The sequence below is a fragment of the Phodopus roborovskii genome, unplaced genomic scaffold, assembly GCF_943737965.1.
Source record: "Phodopus roborovskii unplaced genomic scaffold, PHOROB, whole genome shotgun sequence".
NCBI classification, from domain to species: domain Eukaryota; kingdom Metazoa; phylum Chordata; class Mammalia; order Rodentia; family Cricetidae; genus Phodopus; species Phodopus roborovskii.
The window spans coordinates 16,330,906-16,351,355 of record NW_026126517.1 but is presented as its reverse complement, the minus strand read 5'-3'; the positions used below and the strand labels follow the sequence as shown (position 1 = coordinate 16,351,355).

The 20,450-nt window shown below is 39.1% G+C and overlaps 4 protein-coding genes across 4 annotated transcripts in view; 2 read left to right on the top strand and 2 right to left on the bottom strand.

Annotated features, from left to right (window-relative positions):
* The window catches only part of Spa17 (sperm autoantigenic protein 17), a 380,810-nt gene that overhangs the window by 3,608 nt on the left and 356,752 nt on the right, over nucleotides 1-20,450 (top strand). The gene's annotated exons all lie outside the window — the stretch shown is intronic.
* On the bottom strand, nucleotides 3,012-3,956 carry LOC127231530 (olfactory receptor 145). Its single transcript, XM_051197111.1, has one exon. It carries the CDS (start codon nucleotides 3,954-3,956, stop codon nucleotides 3,012-3,014), a length of 945 nt encoding a protein of 314 aa, XP_051053068.1.
* LOC127231531 (protein N-terminal asparagine amidohydrolase-like) lies at nucleotides 8,591-9,672 on the top strand. Its single transcript, XM_051197112.1, is given in 2 exon segments — nucleotides 8,591-9,288; nucleotides 9,291-9,672. Coding segments are annotated over 2 exon segments (933 nt in total). The 5' UTR covers nucleotides 8,591-8,609; the 3' UTR covers nucleotides 9,545-9,672.
* Nucleotides 14,696-15,628, bottom strand: LOC127231540 (olfactory receptor 147). The gene has a single exon (XM_051197124.1). It carries the CDS (start codon nucleotides 15,620-15,622, stop codon nucleotides 14,696-14,698), a length of 927 nt encoding a protein of 308 aa, XP_051053081.1. The 5' UTR covers nucleotides 15,623-15,628.

Sequence of the window (20,450 nt, the reverse complement as noted above, 5' to 3'; positions counted from 1 at the left end):
TACAACCTCAATACTCAAAAGCCTAATTTCATGGCTGCCCTGAGCTACAAATACAACCCTGCCTCAGTGTTAAACCAAAGAAAAATAAGCAGTTGGAGGCAGACTTCAGGGAAGTTAAGCAAAAAAAAAAAAAAAAAAAGTCATGTTTATATCCTTTGAATATGATATTTAGATGCAATTTGTAGCACTTTGAAAATGTGTAGCTTTTCATGTTTATCACCACAGTTTTAATATTTGTTGTGCAGAATCTAGGACTTAAAGGACAAATAATCAAAACTTACAGAATCCAGACTCAAAACCAGAACAGTTCCACTGATCTTTCCATTTGACTCAGTTTACTGAGGTGGAAGGGATGAGACAAAATCAAGGGACAGTCACCTACCCTGTTCCTGCCTCAGCTGGCACCTAGCAACACTGACAAGTTTTTCAACTGTGTGTCACTAGCAAAGAAACATCATCCTGCACCCTACAGAACATGAAAATGTTTGTCGCTAAAATGTGTTGCTTCATGAATTTCACTAAGATTGGTTGTAAATGAATCAACTGAGGTGCAGAATATAGAAGAAGGAAGAAAACAAGGCCCAGTGTGTGTTTGGTATCACCTGGATTTTTATTGTGTTCCTTGACATCCATTCTTTTATCTTACAAAGCCCCAATTCAACCTCATTTACTAATTATTTTTCACACTTTTTTACGCACACGTTTCTGCTTCACCTTCTTCCATAGTGTGCATTTGTTTCCCATAACCATTCCAGATCATCATAAAGACCGTTCCCACATCTGAAATGATGCTCTCAGTCCTTCCATCTGCTGAGATGTTCCGAGGGCAATCTTGCCTTCAGTCAGGTCACCTGACACCTCTGAAGACCCCTTCCTAATGTCCAACCCAAAATTAAGAAGGCAGTTGTTATCAGTACAATTACATTTCTTGAAAACATTGTGAGTAATTTTTCTAATAAAAATTTACAAAACCAAATTTTTTTTTTTACCATCTTAATGGTCTGTAGCCTTCAGTTTTTTTTTTTTTTTTTTTTTTTTTTTTTTTTTTTGTATCCCTTACACTAAAGCTAGACAATGCATACCAATAGGTGAAAGGCCTCCCAAGAGCAGGCAAAAAAAAAAAAAAAAGAGTCGAGTCAACTGCCCCCCCAATTAGGAGGCCCACAAAAACACCAAGCTAATAGCCACAACATATGCACAGAGGACCTGGTGTGGACTCCTGCAAGACACATGCTTGACCCCTTGCGTGCCTGTGAGCCCACATATGCCCTACTTAGTTGATTCAGTGCACTGTGTTTTTTTGGAGTTCTCTTTCCCTCTGACTTACACAGTCCTTCTGCCCCTCATTCTTGGGATTCCCTGAGCTACAAGGAGAGGGACCAGATAAAGCAATTCACTTTAGACACTCTCTGTGTATAATGTCTGGCTGTGTTTTTAATGTTTAACTAAAGCCTACATATCTTGATGTCTAAAATAGGACAAATGTTCAGTTTATATTTATTACTTCAACAAACTGCATGATGGAAACTATTAAAGGAAAATAACTGACTGTGAATAAATTAAGATTATATGACTTATTTGAGCAAAGACAAAATTTCTCTACTAGTAACTAATAAATTTGCTTAGCCAAATTCCTCAATGAAGACATAACAGGACCATACCTGCCCTTAATACTGAATGATCTAAAGAATTTTAATTTCAGTCCTCAGGTACTGGATTAACAACAGAATAACCAACTGTTCTCTCCCAAACTCATGTAAAGCTAAAGAGAAAAGACCAGAATGAAAAGAGCATCTCCCCTCCTTGTTTGAACCTTCTGAGAAACAAAGCACCTTTTGAAATGAACTCACCTACAAATATCCCCAGAGGGTTACTAACCAAATAAATGAGACACTGTCTCTAAGACTACTGAAATTTTTATCTCAGTGGTACAGCAACGTAAGACTTCTAGATGTAGATTAATGGAAGATCACTAGCCTAGAATGCAAGAGGGCCTGCATATTATCCCTCAAACACATGTGAAGCTATACCAAAATGTACATTTAAAAGATATTATGACCTTATCATTTCTGAATATAATACCATTCAATACTTTGTACTTAAGCCCTTGTGATTTCTAAGCCTACAGTATGAATATACTAGTAGATGGCTATACTTAGTTTTCAATAAGGACAAAAACATGCTAGGATTTCGAAAAATATAGAATAAACTATGCACTCTACCCAAAAAGGATGATGACCTAATATCTTTCATTGTCTACTGTTGAAACCTGTGTTTGTGGGGCTTCGGTTGAATCCAACCGACTGGCTGTTTCATACTTGAGAGGGGGAGTGTGAATTGAAAAAGGGCAGGTAAAGACACTAAGAAAAAGACAGAGACACGGGATAGTCAGGGGGGCATTCCCCTGAATACTGAACACCCCAAGTTTATCCTTATCATTCTTAAGTATCCCAACCAAAAAAGGGAATATGGTATCATGTACATGGAACAAACAGACTTATTCCTTAATTCTCCAAGCATTTGATGACCACACCTTAGACTTAATTTCTCATTATCTTGTCTGGAGTGTCAAGAGTAAACAAACCTCAGAACATGTCTGTTGTTATTTAGATAAGACACAAAAGGCCAAGATTGAACATCTTACTGTAGCCATGTCTTAGACCTTTAGGTCTTCTGACTTACTAAGGACAGCTTTGAATTATCTGACCTTGATCCAAAATGAAACAGAGCCAACTATATGGACCCCTACACTTTACTTCTGTAATTTCACTGCTAATTAACTTAATTTTGAAAGATGTTAAATAATTTTAATTCTATACTATAATCACAATTGGGTTTTTATGTTATTATAATTTTTATAGCCATTGAATTTTTTTAATACTGTGGGTCAAATTCAGGACTTCATGCATGTAATCAAATGGTCTGCCAATGAGTTGTCCCTCAGGTCTTCTATCTTCTTGTAAACCTCATGCCTCCTAAGATTTACTCCCATAATAAAATACAGTTACTACTTAGGCAAATATGCTTTTCCTCATGGTTTTCCTCAGTGCAATGTGGACATCCTTATTCCTTATACTGTAGATGAAAGGATTCAGCATTGGGCCCACAATGGTATAAAAAATGGTAGATACTTTATCTTCATTCAAAGATGCACTAGAAGGTTTAAGATACATGAAAGCTGCAGCTCCAAAGAAAAGAGAAACAGCAATGACATGGGAGCCACAGGTACTAAAGGCTTTTGACCTACCCTCTGCAGAAGGGATGCTAAGGATGTTGGAAAGTATCATGATGTAAGAAATAAAAATAGTCAAGCTGGGTACTGTGACATTCACACCGACAATAATGAAAACCACAAGCTCATTAATGGCAGTACTTGTGCAGGAGAGATGCAGAAGAGGGGGTATGTCACACATGTAGTGATTGATGATGTTGCCATCACAAAAGGTCAGTCTCAGCATGCAAATTATATGAGCCATTGCACCCACAAACCCCATGACATACACACCCACCATCATCAAATGGCAGACCTTATAGGACATGGTGACCTGATAAAGCAGAGGCTTACAGATGGCAGCATATCTGTCATAGGCCATGGCTGTCAAAATGTAGCATTCATCAATAACAAAGAGGCAGAAGAAGAAGAGCTGGGTCATGCACTCAGCATGGGAGATGATGTTCTGCTTCACAAAACTCACCAGCATTTTAGGGGTTATAACAGACGAGTAGCAGAGATCTGTGAGGGAAAGGTTGAAGAGAAAGTAATACATGGGCGTGTGCAGGTGAGGGTTCAAAACAATGAGAATGATCAAGCCCAGGTTCCCCACCATGGAGACCACATAGATTGCCAAGAAGAGGAAGAAGAGAGGCAGCTGGAGCTCTGGCTGCTGTGTCAAGCCCAGAAGGATGAACTCCTTCACAGAAGAGTCATTTTCTGAGGCCATTGTTTCCTGGGGCATATCTGTGAGAACAGTAACATTAAATAGTACTATTAAAATGCAACTGTAGCCTTATATAAACTACCCTATTCGAATGAGATTAAGAACCACAATCGAATGATAAATTCAAACAAGAACTTCTCTATGGGATGTTTCTGTTTTTGTTTTTGTTTTGTTTTCTGAGTTCATATACAGAAATTAACATAATGAACAGGCCATTTCTTTGAGAATGGGATTCAAGACAACAATGACAGTTCTGGCTCTGAAACATCTCTGTTCTTCTACCTCAACAATCTACCTCCCAATTCAGGCTCAGTTATCATCTCAAAAGAAAAGACAATGCACAGGATTGCTGTGTGGTTTGGGAGGAAAAAGCATGCATTGAATTCATTGCTTACCTCTGTGTCCAGGGTACTCTCAAGTCACTTTAGGAAATCTACTCTTCTCTCACAGAGGGGAAAATACACATGGAATGGATGAGCTGTAAGGTGCAGACACTAGAAAAAATACTGTTTCTGTTTTTACTAGGTTTGCTTTGGGGATGGGGAAAATTAGTTTTGTAATGGGTAATTTTGAGCCCTCATTCCTCCAGGTTCTGAAAAGCCATGAGTTATAGTTCATGATTTCCACTGGTGACTTTTCCCAGAAAGTCTTCTCTATCCCAGAGGTTGGTAAATAACATCTACTGATGCCACAAGAGTCACCAGGTAATGACCCAAGAGGGTTTTAAGAGTTTACAATCTTGGGGACCTAGGTAAAACTGAAAGGATTGTGATTACTAAGTATTTCTCCAGAGATCAGGCTTTGTTGCTTTGTTGCCTACAAACTAATTCAATAGTAATAACATTGGCTTATTGGAGGGATACACTCTTGTTTGATGTTACTGTTATTTTTTGAAAATTGTATACATAAACACAATGTGTTCATCCCTGATTCCTTCTCCCATGGTGTTTCTCCATCCTCCTACCATATTCCCTCTTAACATCATCTCTTCTTTTCAGTACCTTTAACCCACTGACTCAACTCATCACTACCTTTATTATATGAGCATAAAGTCATCTACTTGAGAGTAGGTAGCCTCTCAGGGGCTGCATCCTTGAAACAAACCATATTTCTTACAGTAGCCATCAACTGCCAGTAGTTCCCCAGCTAGAGGTAGAATTCATTTCAATGCACCCACTCCATCCTTGGATTTTTATCAGGCTTGATTTTAGACAAATGTTATGGGTACTGTTGTAACCACTATGAGGTCCTTGAGCACAATCTGGAAATGCTCTTTTAATGTAGTTATCTATCACTTCTGGCTCTTACAATTTTCAACCACTACTCCCCTTATGATCCTTGAGACTTGGGAAAAGGGGTTGATATGGAGTTCCCATTTAGGACTGAGCATTTATGGTATCTTGTTTTCTACCTGTTGACCAGCTATAGATACCTATGTTAATAACCATCTACTGCTAAAAGAAGCATCTCTAATAAAGGTTGAGAAATGCACCAATTGAGTTAGTTTACTGCTGTATCCATAGCAGAACAAAAGTCATTAGTACTTCTCTGAGGTCTGTGACCTATCTAGCCTCAGCAGTTTGTAGCAAGAATTAAGCTAGGAATGAGTTTTGTCTCTGGAGCAAGCCTGAAATCCAATCCAAAAGCAGTCATTGGTTTATTACTCCCAGAACACTTGTAACAATATTGTACTAGTGGATATGTCTTGCCAGGTTAGCATTAATTGTAGCTCTCACAATTTACACCTCAATGAAATTAATTCTTCAGTTTCTTCTTGAAAGCATGCATATTCTATTAGCAATATAAAAGCTGGAAAATGCCACACTCACCTCCCAAATTCTTATACAAGACATGACCCATTTTCAAATAATGATACATACTGCTATCTCTTTAACTACACAGAACAGTTGAGAGACAGCTATCAGGGAAGGATTAGTTTCTTACCACTCTTTGAATCATGCTGAGGGAAATTAATGCTTATGATGACTTCATGTAACGAAAGTAAAATTATCACACCTACTTTTCAGGTCTGAGTGTTCTGAATTTGGAATTGTATATAGGTGGACATGATTTAAGTCCATTGTTCTAAATATAAAATTGGCAAGGAATAAAGGAAGTAAACACAAAAATGGACATATGTAGACAATTTTTTTAATCCTAGACAATAAGCTTCTAGATAGACATAAACTTTATTTCTCCATATTATAACATGAATAATTGGTACCTTCTCAACAGGATCTAATCACCAAGTTTATTGATAATCAAGAGCAGTAGCAATAGCCTGTAATATTGGAAGATCTATGGGATATATATTGTCTAATAACTCCAAAAAAGTAATTCATTCTTGGTTCTAGGTTTTTATTTGATAGCCTGTGATGTCTAGGAGAAACACTGTCTCCAAATGATAATGTATTTCAATTTAAGCTCATTTTATACATGAAACTATTTTAAGAAGCTTGTACAGTAGTTTACACATGACTTTCTCAAAGGTCTTTAGTTTTAGTTATCCCTCGTCAAGCTCCCCCCTCTTCTCTGCCTTCCCATCTCCTGCCCAACCTAAGCCTTCCTGCTCTGTTATTCGCCATTCTTCCTTCACATCACCTTTACTCCAGTGTTACCTACAATTTATTCCTTCCAATCTTTGTATTTTCCATTAGAAAAGCATGAAAATCTATCCTATGTGCTATGAACTCTCCATACTTTCCATCAGGAGATTAATCTTACATTATTGTTTATAATGTCTTCTTTCATACATATCACACATGCTTCTCATTCTAAGTCTGTAACATCAAAGAGATTTGGCTGTTTTCTGCATAGCTACTTCCGAAGCACTTAAAACAATTAAACTTGGCATGTGCAGGGTGTACTCTATAAATATATAGAGAAGAATGAATAAATTAGTGTCCCTTCTCAGTTCTCTAAAAATAAATACTGAATACTACACAGAATATTTGTCCACAGGCAAAACCATATACTACCAATGTTTTTACTTATGTGGACAAGGTGAAATCCATCAGTCATGTAGAGCCACAGGTAATACCAGAGACCATCAAAAGGAACCTCAGACCTGACTAATGTCAGATTAAAAAGAAACCTGTAGCTTCCATCCATGAATATCACTTTGATTTGCTGAAAATGCCCATTGTCTTTTCCCACACCTCTAGCATACACTCAGATCAGAGGAATAATCCATAATAGTGAAGTATAATAAGGTCCTAAATGCGAAAATCAAAGATCTCTTCCTTTTTGGAAGGTCATTGGCAGCCATTAAATTTTGTGGCACATAATTTAAAAACCTTCAGTACTCACAGAGTATAGGGGAAATGACTAGCAGTAGAGAAATGGAAGTAAGGTGAGTTGCAGAAGCAACTAAAGCTGGCAATGAGTAGGAACAGAAGAAAAGATGGGAGACAGGGTGAAAGGAGGGAAATATCTCTAGACTCCACTAAATAAATAAGGGAACAAACATTCTGCAGGGCAAGCTTGAATTTTCACCATAGGACAGACATTCATTGGGGTTGAACAGAGATCAGGACATGGTGATTTGTGGGGGTCCTCCTTCCCTCTTGGCCTGTCAGCCATCATCCAAGAAGCGAAAGAGGCAGAAGGGCAACAGAAAGCTTTGTATGGAGCCCAAGAGCACAAACAGAGGCAGCCCTGCAGGAGACAGGTTTATTCCAAAGGATAAGGAATATGATGGGTTGGGTAGCCTGGGGACAAAGGCAAATTTAAGTAAGGGGCACATTCCTATCAAAAGGCTCTGTATGCAGCAGTAGGGTCCTATAGCAGAGCACTTAGCACAAGTCTTCTTAGCAGGGATCTGTGCCAAGGGTCAAGATTAAGATAAATCAGGCATCTGGTTTAGAGACAGCTTTTATAGATAAGGTCAGTCCTCCAGGCCCAGTGACATTCTCCAGTAAGGCTAAGTAGAGAACAGGAAGCATTGATGGGGAGAGAGGGAGGGATGGAGGGAGGGAGGGAGGGAGAGAGGGAGAGAGGGAGAGAGGGAGAGAGGGAGAGAGGGAGATAAGGAGGGAGGGAGAGAGGGAGGAAAGGGAAAGGAAGGAAGAGAGGGAGGAAGGGAGGGAGGAAGGGAGGGAGGGAGGGAGGGAGGGAGGGAGTTCCCATGTTGCAGAGCTTACAGAAATCTGCCAGACTATGGCAGACTACATACTCTACCAGCTAGCAATACCTTCCAACATTGATTTATTAAAATATAGTCTATATAAAATGCAAAGAACTTTTTCTCTGGTTTGGTTTGGTTTGGTTTGATTTTCTTTTTTATTCATTTCTCTCCTCTAGTCCATGCAAAGTACTTCCCAGCAGTGTGAATTCTTGTCAGTAGGAGTGAAGCTATCTAGCTGGGAACCAGCTAGATATCTTCATGTTCAATTGGTATCAGCAATAAGACCTTACTGTCACTTTGGTAAAGGACAGCAGTAATAATATCCTTGGCAATGGCATGTGACTTTTGTGGGGACATTCCATGGGACACTTTTGGCCAACAAGTTAACATGATGTAACCTATTCATGGCACTGGAGGTTTTAGTTGGTGGCATTAAAAGTCTAGTTGAGGGGGGGCGTGCCCTCCAAGATGGGCGGGGCGGGCTGGGGCAGGGCAGGGCAGGGCATGGTGAGGAGGGTGCGGAGGGCGCCTACCTCGGTCTGGCGATGCCGCTGCTGGTGGGTGGTCGGCGTGTACGGTTGCCACGGTCCGCTGCAGAGCTCGTCCGAGAGCACCCTTCTCTGGAGGAAAGAGCCAGACTTCTCAGAGGTCAGTCTGTTCAACAAGTGGGACCCCAGGGCCTTCTGTATGTTCAGCAAAGAGAGCTTGCAGTGACCACCCCAAAGGATGGTTCCATCTCCATTCTGGGTTCTGATGATGCCACTACTTGTCACATTGTGGTCCTGAGGCATACAGGTAATGGGGCAACCTGCCTCACACATTGTGATGGAACTGACACCAAAGCTGAAGTCCCCTTGATAATAAGTGCCATAAAATCCTTTTCTGATCACACTCAGTGTGGAAGGCTGGAAGTGCACCTTGTGGGAGGCTTCAGTGATGACAGGCAGCTGTCACAGAAACTTACTCATCAGCTTCTTAGTGAATTTGACAAACAAGATGATGACATTCACTTAGTGACATTATATGTGACGGAATTAAATGACCGGGAAGAAAATGAAAACCACTTTCCAATCATTTATGGCATCGCTGCCAACATTAAAACTGCAGAGATTTACAGAGCTTCCTTTCAAGATCGTGGTCCAGAGGAGCAGCTTCGTGCTGCCAGAGCTTTAGCAGGAGGCCCGATGATTAGCATTTATGATGCAAAGACAGAACAACTTCGAATAGGCCGTATTCCTGGACGCCATTTCCACATGTGGATTGCTGGTTGCAGCAAGATGACAAGCAAATACTAGAGAATCTTTCTACTTCTCCTCTGGCCGAGCCCCCCCCCCCCCACTTTGTTGAACATATTAGATCGACCTTGATGTTTTTTAAAAAATTCCCATCTCCAGCAAATATACTATTTCCTGGAAATAAAGCTCTCCTCTACAAAAAAAATGAAGATGGTTTATGGGAAAAGATCTCTTCAGGGAGCTAACATCAAAGTTAGCAAAGAACACAACTTTTTGGCCTGATAGAGGCCATTGGTGGTTTAGAATCTACATCTGCACAGTTTTACTTCTTCCTTGCTTACTGTCTTTCAAAATAAAGTCTTATTTTGGCAAAGGTTAAAAAAAAAAAAAAAAAGTCTAGTTGAGGTATTGTCTTCCCCATTATATGGTGACTCCTTTGAAATTCCTTTCATTTGTATTATGAAACTTCTACAGTAGTAAGTTTCCAAGCCTTTAGTACTAGTTGCCTCTTTGTTTGAAGTTATCAACTATCACCTCAGGCTCTTACAATTTATCTGTCCCTAATCTGTGAATATCCCTGGACCTGAGGGAAGGGGTATGATCAATGTCCCATTTATGATTGAGCATCACAAAGTCTCTTGTTTTCTGCATGTTAATCAGTAGAGAGTCTTCATATCAATTGCCATCTTCTACAAAAAGAATCTTTGATGTGGACTGATCTATGTGTATAGCAACAATTATTAAGAATCATTTTTACAGAATAATAGTAGTATGATATCCCCAAGGGCTTAAGACCTCTCTAGTGACAGGTTCTTGTTCCCATTAATTGTGTCAGATATGCCAAGATGTATACTGGAGTAAAGAGAACCAGTTCAACAAATAGCGCTAACCAAACTGAATATGACCTGTGTAAAGAATGAACCTCAATGCCTTTACCTCACCTGTATTAAAGTCAATTACAACTACATCAAACCCCATGACATAAGATCTGGAAGTCATTGAAGAAATCAATGAGAAAATAGTTTAAGATAAAAGTATAGACAAAGATTTTTCTGAAAGGCTTCCAAATGCTCAGAAAACAATCATAAAGCTATTATTAATATGAAAAGACAGCCAAAGAATAGAAGAAATATTTAATATCTATACATTAGGATCAATACCTAGAATATGCAAAAATAATAAAAAATTTGAAAACCAAACACCTGAAACCAAACAAAACAATATAAAGATCAATAGAGTATACACACAGCTGTCAATTAACAAAGCAAAAATAGCCAATAAACATTTTTAAATGTTCAAAATCACTGATCACAAAAAAAGACAAGTCACATATATGCACTACAATGAGCTTCCACTCACCCCATTCAAAATATCAGCCACAAGAAAACAGATAACAGCAATGCTGACAGGAAGTTTTATACACTACTGGTGGGAAAGTAAACACATCTAGCTAACTTAAAAATCAGTATACAGGTTTCTCAAGGTACTAGAAATAGATTTGTAGCACAAATTACAAACACCCAGAGACAGATATTGGAGTTGAAGCTAAAGATCAGCAAACCAAAGCTGCCAAACCACTAGAGAGTTCTCACCTCTACCAATGCTCAGACAAATTGGAGGACCCACCAAACCTCATATTGAATCTTCAGACTGCACTGCTCATTACCAAATCTCAGACTGCTGTCTGAGACTGCACTGGGCTTCTTATATTGTCTCTAGTGCTGGGATTAAGAGTGTGAGCTCAGTTCTTTTCTAGGTGGTTTCACTCTCAGGTAGCCCAGGGTAGCCTTGGACTCACAGAAATCCATCTTCCTCTGTCTCCTGAGTCCTGGGTCTAGAGGTGCCACCACTGCCCAGCTTCTATGGCTGTGGTTAACTTTGACTTCTGATCATCAAGCAAGCTTTATTATATCATAAACATTACATCACCACATAGATCTAATGAATGACTCAGTCCTAAAAATTTTTTCTATTCATTTATTTATTTATTTTTATTATTTTACATATGAATCCCAATTCCCTCTCTCTCCCTCCATCCATCACTCCCTCTCTGTCTCCCTCCCTCCCATGCCCCCCACACTCCACAGGGAGGGTGATAACTTCCAGGAGGGATCATCAAAAGCTGTCAAGCTATTTGGACTAGGGACTAGGCCCTCTCTCCTGCCTCTAGGTTAAGGGAGTATCCATCCATGGACAATGTGTTCCCAAAGTCCTTTTGTGCACCAGGGATGCATTCTGGTTCCACTATCAGAGGTCCCTTAGACTGCCCAGGCCTTTTAACTGAGACCCATATTCAGGGGGTCTGAGACAGTCCAATGCTGGTTTCTCAGCTATCAGTCTGGGGGTTCATTAGCTCTCCCTTGTTCAGGTCAGCTGTTTCTGTAGCCTGGTCTTGTCCTGCCTCTCTGCATCTGGATTCCAGTTCGGATCAGTGTTTAGCTGTGGGTGTCTGCTTCTGTTTCCATCAGCTACTAGATGAGGACTCTCATAAGCAATATAGAACAGAGACACTACTTTAGAAAGGTAAATACAAAACTGTCTCTATTACTTTATATCTACAGTGGAGCTTGAAGTCAGGGATGGTGATACCTCCAGAAGTTCCTTTATTGTACAGGATGTAGCTATCCTGGGTTTTGTTTTGTTTTTCCATATGAAGTTGAGCATTGTTCTTTTGAGGTCTGTGAAGAGTTATGTTGGGATATTAATGGGAATATGGATGCAATGAATCTGTAGATTGTTCTTAGATAACTATTTTTTACTCTGTTAATCCTACTGAGCATGGGAGATATTTCTATTTTCTGATCTCTTCATCAATTTCTTTCTTCAAAGATTTAAAATTCTTGTCATATCTATCTTCACTTGTTCAATTAGAGTTACTCCAAGATATTGTATATCAGTTTGGCTATTGTAAAGGGTGTTATTACTGGCATAAAAACAGACTTGTGGACCAATGGAGTCAAATCCAAGACCTTGACATAAATCCATACACCTGTAAATATCTGATTTTTGACAAAGAACCAAAACTATACAATGAAAAAATATAACATCTTCAACAAATGGTGCTGGCATAACTGGATGTCAACATGTAGAAGAATGCAAATAAATCCATATCTATTGTCATACACAAAACTAACGTCCAATTGGATCAAATACCTCAACATAAATCCAGTTATACTGAAGCTGATAGAATGCATTGGTATAGGAGACTGCTTCCTGAATATAACATCAGTAGCACAGATACTGAGATCAACAATTGATAAAATGAGACCTTCTAAAACTGAAAAGCTTCTGTAAGACACAGGACATGAACAATAGGAGAAAGCCTACAGAATGGGAAAATATCTTCACAAACCCTACATCTGACAGAGGAATGATCTCAAAAAATATAAAGAACTCAAGGAACTAGACATGAAAATACAAAATAATCCAATTTAAAAATGGGCACAGAGATTCTCAACAGAAGAACTGTTCAACATCCTTATCTATCAGGGAAATGCAAATCAAAATGACTCTGAGATACCACCACAATTACATTTGTTTAAGACATTAAATATCATTTTCCTGACACAAGCTCACAGACACAAAAAGTAATTATTTAAACACATGACTAGTCAGTATACTTCTGACATCACAGCATATTTACCTTTCTTCATAGCTGTATTTTTAATATTTGACCAAAGCCTAAATACGTTGGTGTCTAAAATAGAAAACATGCTGTATCTATTTTTACTACTCCAATAAAGTCCATCATTATATATGAAAATCTGAGATATAAGAGTAAAAGTATTAAAGAGAAATAATTAACTGCTAATAATTTAATATTATACTAATTTTGGGGAAAAAAGAATTACTCTACCCATGATTAGTTTTTAGGGGTCTGGGGTCATTTGCAGATCCTCCAGTATGACCAAAGACAAATTTATTTCTAGCAAAGAAAACACTTTTTCTCAGACACTGGTTGGGATTTCCATGATGTAGTACAATAAGAACAAGAAAGAAAAAAGCATAAGATTACATTCCATTTATTTGTAGACATACATCCTGCAATGAGAAGGTGGTGCTCCATTTATGTACATACATTTATCTTTGCCTAAGTGCAATCACAGCTTTTAGCAAACACATGTCTTACAGGTGCCTTGTTGTCTTATACAAACAACTTTGCTTGCAGAAGCAGATTCAGAAGCAGCAATTAACCTTGTGACCATTATGGTAAACAACAGATTCCTTAAAATTGTATCAGAATGGACCATAAAATTCTATCTCTCCCTGGGCCAGTGAAATTTTAAGATTAAAGGCAAATTTAGTTCATAAGTCTCTTGAGCACAGCAGTTTAAAAGTAAAACAAAATGTTATCCATCACATAGTAAACTTGTCAAATTCTTCCCACTGAAAACAGAGCATATCCTTATATTCACATCCCTGTCCCCAAGCCCATGAATAGAAAACCCAATACAGGTTCCCTTTATGCTGAATGACTAAAATTGCTATTTCATTTTCAGTCTGGGAGCACTAGAATCACAAAAGACTCATCATCTCTGCTTTACTTAACTAACTTAAGATTGGAGAGAGGGAAAAAAAAAAAGTGAAAAGGTATTTTCCCTCCATACCTGAACCTTTGGATAAACAAAGGGACCTTCAAATGCAATGTCCAAAGAACCTTCTCAGAGATTTATTATAGTGAGTCAGTGTCTCCAAAACTACTGAAATCAGTATTTCAGAGGCACAGCCATATAAAACTTCCAGGTATCCCCTAGTCACAGTGATGCTGAAGATGCAGCTTAGTGAAATAATATCTGCCTACCATGCAAGAGAGCCTGGATATGATCCCACACATACACTACAAAGCAATAATAATAATAATAATAATAATAATAATAATAATAATAATAATAATAAATGTAAACAATTAAAAATATCTTGAGCATCCATCTCTGAGCATAATATCATTCAGTGATTTATACCTAACCCTCCTGATTTCTAAGGTTATAGAGTACAATACTGGTAGATATCTGCAAAAATTGATTGTTCAGCTTTCAATACTGAAAAAAAAAGACACATGGGGTTTGGGGAAAATACAGAATAAACTGTTCTCTCTATCCTAAAAGGATAATGGGTTAATCATCTTTCATTGACCATTTCTAAAATTTCCTTGATAACTGACTTGACTTTTATACAATGTTAAATAATTTTGATTCTACACCTTTCCACAGAAGATTTTTTGATATCTGTGTTATTTTAGTTGTTTTTTATTGTTGTTTTACAACACTGTGGGTCAAACCTAGGGCCTTAAGAATAAGATCACATACTCTGCCAATGAGAGGACTCCAGGCAGTCCTCTCTCTGTTGAAAATATCACATGTCCTAAGATTTACTTCTATAACAATTATAAATTCTATTTAGACAAATATTTTCTTTAAAGTTTTCCTCAGTGCAATGTGGACATCCTTATTCCTTATACTGTAGATGAAAGGATTCAGCATTGGGCCCACAATGGTATAAAAAATAGTAGACACTTTATCTTCATCCCCAGACACACTAGAAGGCTTCAGATACATGAAGACTACAGATCCAAAGAAAAGAGAAACAGCAATTACATGGGAGCCACAGGTACTAAAGGCTTTTGACCTGCCCTCTGCAGAAGGGATGCTAAGGATGTTGGAAAGTATCAAGGTATAAGAAATAAAAATAGACAGACTGGGCACTGTGACATTGACACCGACAACAATGAAAACCACAATCTCATTAATGGCAGTACTTGTGCAGGAGAGCTTCAGGAGAGGGGGTATGTCACACATGTAGTGATTGATGATGTTGCCATCACAAAAGGTCAGTCTCAGCATGCAAACTATGTGGGCAGTTCCACCCACAAACCCCATGACATACACACCCACCATCATCAAATGGCAGACCTGATAGGACATGGTGACCTTGTAAAGCAGAGGCTTACAGATGGCAGCATATCTGTCATAGGCCATGGCTGTCAAAATGTAGCATTCATCAATCACAAAGAAGCAGAAGAAGAAGAGCTGGGTCATGCACTCAGCATGGGAGATGATGTTCTGCTTCACAAAACTCACCAGCATTTTGGGGGTTATGACAGATGAGTAGCAGAAATCAATGAAGGAAAGATTGAAGAGAAAGTAATACATGGGCGTGTGCAGGTGAGGGTTCAAAACAATGAGAATGATCAAGCCCAGGTTCCCCACCAAGGAGACCACATAGATTGCCAAGAAGAGGAAGAAGAGAGGCAGCTGGAGCTCTGGCTGCTGTGTCAAGCCCAGCAGGATGAACTCCTTCACAGATGAGTCATTCTTTGAGGCCATAGCTGTGAGAACAGTAATAATAGTAACATTAAAATGAAATTCCATTCCTCTCCAAAATACCCCATTGAAATGAGACTGAGAACCAGAATGGAAGGATAAAGTCAAGCTCACACTTCTCTGTGCCTCTGTTTTCTACATTTTATGACAGTTAACCTGTGTAAATGAATATAAATATATTGAGCCATTTCCTTGGGAAAATATTCAGGGAAGCAATGACCATTTTTGGTTCTGCAGCTTCTCTGTTCTGCTTCTACCTTGGAAATTCCAGTGGTCACCTCAAAAGAGAAGATACAAGGCACGTTAAGACCCACTGGGTTGCTCAGAGGTAGTTTGAGGAAAAACACAAATAACAGAAACAAAACAAAAGTAGCATCCAGCTTAACACTTACTTCTCCATGGGGAACTCAGAAGTCACCTCACTACCTCTCCTTTACTCTCACAGAGGGGCAAGAACAAGTAGCATGGCTTAACTGTAAAGTATAGACCCAGGGATGCAATGTTATTTGTAGTCACTAAATTTGGCTATTTGGTGATAAAGGAAACTAATTTTGGGCTGACGCCAAAGCTCTCTTTCCTGTAGATTCTGAGAGGCCATGAGTATGGATCATGATTTCTGGCTTTGGCTTTACCCAGATGTGCTCTCTCACCCAGAAGTTGAAAAATAGCATCTACTGATGTCACAAGGGCTACTTTGTAATGACCCAAGAGGATTTTATGAGTTTGCAGTCCCAGGGGCCTGAGTAAAAATTGAAAGCTTATGTTTTCCAGCTATTTCCCTCAGAGATCAGACTGTGCTGCCATGGCACTTACTAACTAGTTCAATGGTAATGATATACACTTATTGGGGGTTTACACCATTGTTTTGTTTTGTAGTTATTATTTTAAAATGTTATATGCATATATAAAATAAGTTTTGATCAAAATAATTTTATTTCTTTCCCTACAGTTCTTCTCCCATCATCCTGACACTATTCCCTCCCAACTTCATCTCTTCTTTTTTTCTTAATGTTTTCTTTTCACACTTAATCTAGCCAGCACTGCAAATATGTATATGAGTGTAAGGATGTCTATGAGGCTTTAGGTATCCTCTCAGGTGGCACATCCTTGAAGAAAAAAATATGTTTATACCAGTAACCATAAATCAATAGTACCTCAGTCAGAGGTGTAACTTCATCACTGTAACTTCCTTCCATCCTTAGATTTTGGTGGGCTTGATTTTTCATATTTGCATAATATTGCAACCACTATGAGTGCATTTGAGCAGTGAACATGTTGATCCTGAAAACATAATTCATCTACCACTTCTGGCTCTTATAGTTTTCCAGTTCATCTTCTGTTATGAGAGAAGAGGTATGATGTGGAGGTCCCAGGAAGGACTGAGCACTCACCATCTCTTAATTATCTACAAGTTGACTAGTTTGGAGGTCTGTGTTAATTGCCATCTACTGCCAAAAGAAGCACCTCTGTTGAAGGTGGAGATATGTATTGATATATGGATATACAATATAATGTAAATTTATTAGGGTTCACTTTAATGCTATATCCACAGTAGAGAAATAGTCATAACTACTTCTGTAAGACCTATGACTCATCTAGTCTCAGGCCCCAAGACCATGCTAAGGATGGGTACTCTCTGTGATCAAACCTGAAATCCAATTTCACTAGGAATTTTGATTGCACTAGAGGGCATGTACTGCCAGGCCAGCCTTCACTGTAGCTCTTGGATTCACAGCTGCAGTAATTAGTCATTACTTCTCCTTTGATAACACATATGGCACTATAAAAGGTGGACAATGGCACTCTCACCTAACAAATTCTTACACAAAACATGACCCACTTTCAAATAATGATACATACTGCTAGATATTTAACTATACAGAACAGCTGAGAGACAGCTATCAAGGAAGGATTAGTTTCTCACTATCATTTGAATCATGCTGAGGTAAATTAATGCTTGTGATGACTTTATATAATTCAAGTAAATTTATCACACCTTCTTTTCAGGTCTGTGTGTTTGAGTTAATGGATCAGAGTTTAGAATTTTATGTAGATGTATTTTGTGTCCACTTGTTTACATGATTGAAATTACCAAAGAATAAAAAAGAGAATACAAAAAAATGCATGTCTTCATGATCCTTTATGTTCTCCTCCCCTTCTCTTCTCCCTTCTTTTTCTCTTACCTCCCTCCACCCTCAGCCCATGTTTCCAATTTTCTCAGGAGTTCTTGTCACTGTCCCCTTCTCAGGAGATCATGTTTGTCTCTCTTAGGGTCCTCCTTATTTCCCAGCTTCTCTGGGGGTGTGGATTGTAGACTTGTAAACCTTTGCTCTATGTACCAAAATCTGTCTTGTCATTTAGGGGAGGGCCTAGGCCTTCCTCCATGTATCTATGCTGAGAGAGTATCCCTCCATGGGGAATAAGCTACCAAAGTCCATTTGTGCACTAGGGATAAATACTGGTTCCACTGTCAGAGGTCCCATAGACTGCCCAGGCCTTCTAACTAACACCAACGTTCAGAAGGCTTTGTTTTGTCCAATTCTGGTTCCCCATAACAAATATTAATGGGTTTTCTTTAAAAAAAAAAAAAGTACACTTCACCATAGAATATTTTCTTTTAAAAGCTAGAAAATAGGGAAGCCAATTTAGATAGACACAAGCTTTACTTCTTCATGTTGTGACTTGAATATATGGTGTCTTCTGATGTAACATGATACATAAAAGACCCAGAGACAGATATTGTGGTTCAAACATCAATCTAAAGAACAGAAAAGCAAAGTAGCAGCAGGCCACTAGCTCTTACCACCACCTCAGGCTGAATGGGCTGGTCCTGCTACCTCACCTCAGCATGGCTTTTAGAATGAATGCTCCTATCTTCAGTGTGGCTAGAGAATGAATGACTCCTACTCAATATTGAAGACCCTCTAATGCTGGGATTAAAGGTGTGTGATCTGTTATTCTTTTAGACTGATTTAATCTCATGTGTCACTGGGTAGTCTTGAACTCAAAGAAACCATCTACCTCTTAATCCTAAATCCTAGGATTAAAGGTGAGTACCACCACTTCCTAGCTTCTGGCTGATGGGATTAGTGTGTGCCTGGCTTCTATGATTTGTATCTGACTATGCTTTCTGAATCCTCAGGCAAGCTTCAATAAATAACAAATAATATATCACCATATTCTGAAATGGGGTGTAATCATCAAGTTTGGAGATAATCAAAAGCAGTGGCAGTAGCCTGGGTTATTAGGGAGTATATGGGGACAATTGGCTAGCAGCTCCATAAGATAGCTCATTCCTGGTTCTAGGTTTTTATTTGCTAGCTTGTGGTGTCTAGGAGAAACACTGTCTCCAAATGGTAAGGTATTTCAATTTAAACTCATTTTAGACATGAAACTATTTTAAGAAACTTGTACAGTAGTATTTTACACATGACTTTCTCAAAGGTCTTTAGTCTTAGTTATCCCTCATCAAGCTCCCTCGTCTACTCTGCCCTCCCATCTCCTGCCTGATCCAATCCTTCCTACTCTATTATTCCCCATTCTTCTTTCTCATTACCTGTACTCCAGTGTTACATACAGTTTATTCCTGCCAATCTGGGTGTTCTCCAAGTAGAAACCGCGAAAAACTGTCCCATATACTATGGATTCTCCATACTTTTCTTCATTAGATGAAATTTTATATTCTTATTTTTAAGGTATATTCTTGTTTATAATGTCTGCCTTCATACATATCACACATGCTTCTTAACCTAAGTCCATAACATAAAGGGATATGGCTGTTTTCTTCGGGGCTACTTCTGAAGCACTTAAAGCAATTAAATCTGACATATTCAGGGATTTCTATAAATATGTATAAAAGAATGGGTAATGAACATCCTTATTCAGTTTTATAAGAATATTTATGGGCTCTTGGCATGCTCCATCCAGTGGGGCGAGTGCGAACTCCTATCTTCTAGAAGTGTGCACTTAGAACTTTGGTCAGTCGTTCCTAAGCCTACCTGGGACGACTGCCAGCCGCTCCTTCAGATCCTTCTCACTACCGGAGAAAAGGGGCTTACTGCTGTTGAGGCCCAAAACGTGGTTCCAGGTGACGAACAACCCACAGACAACAAGCCCTGATCAATGCCGACTTCCTCTTGACCTGACCCCAATCGAATTTCAATTTTCCAGAAGCATCCTTAGGATTTAAAGACATCTGACTGAGGTTACATCAGATGTATGAGGCGGCTTCACCTCTCACTCCACATCGGTTCCAGCTAGGAGACTGGAACCTAGAACCTCACTGGAAGGAACCCTATGTCGTGATCCTGACCACCCCGCTGCCATTAAAATTGATGGGATCACTGCTTGGGTACATCACACCCAAGCCCACACAGCTGATTCAGAACTGACGGAGCCTCCATAACCTGTTCCAGACAGTACCAAGCCACACTGGAATTGGACTGTAAAGCCTAACACCAACAACCCAAACTTAAGGTCAGACCTCTCGATGGCCTTGTTAGGTTAGTTCCTGCTCTGCTCTTGGTCCAGTAACACCAGCCTGGACTGCCTGTAACCCACACCAACACCTAAACCTCACCTGGCAACTTTTAGGCCCCCGTGGAAACCTGGTCAAGCAAATTACTAGGGTTTCCCCACCAGGGGTATGGTTCCCTGATATAGTGTTTGATCTTTGTGAGATGGCGGCTCCTGGTTGGTTATAGAGTACTGGATATCTTGAGTGTTTCAGAAATAAAGATACTGCTGAGTGCCTCCAGAGGGCAAGCTTTTATGTCTGCCCGGGGTGGGATAGATCTATGACTTGAAAGTGTAGGGGCAAGGAGAATTATTT

What these genes read in the sequence shown, in the direction of transcription:
- LOC127231530 (XM_051197111.1), bottom strand. Translation starts at nt 3,956, where the DNA reads ATGCCCCAGGAAACAATGGCCTCAGAAAATGACTCTTCTGTGAAGGAG.
- LOC127231540 (XM_051197124.1), bottom strand. Translation starts at nt 15,622, where the DNA reads ATGGCCTCAAAGAATGACTCATCTGTGAAGGAGTTCATCCTGCTGGGC.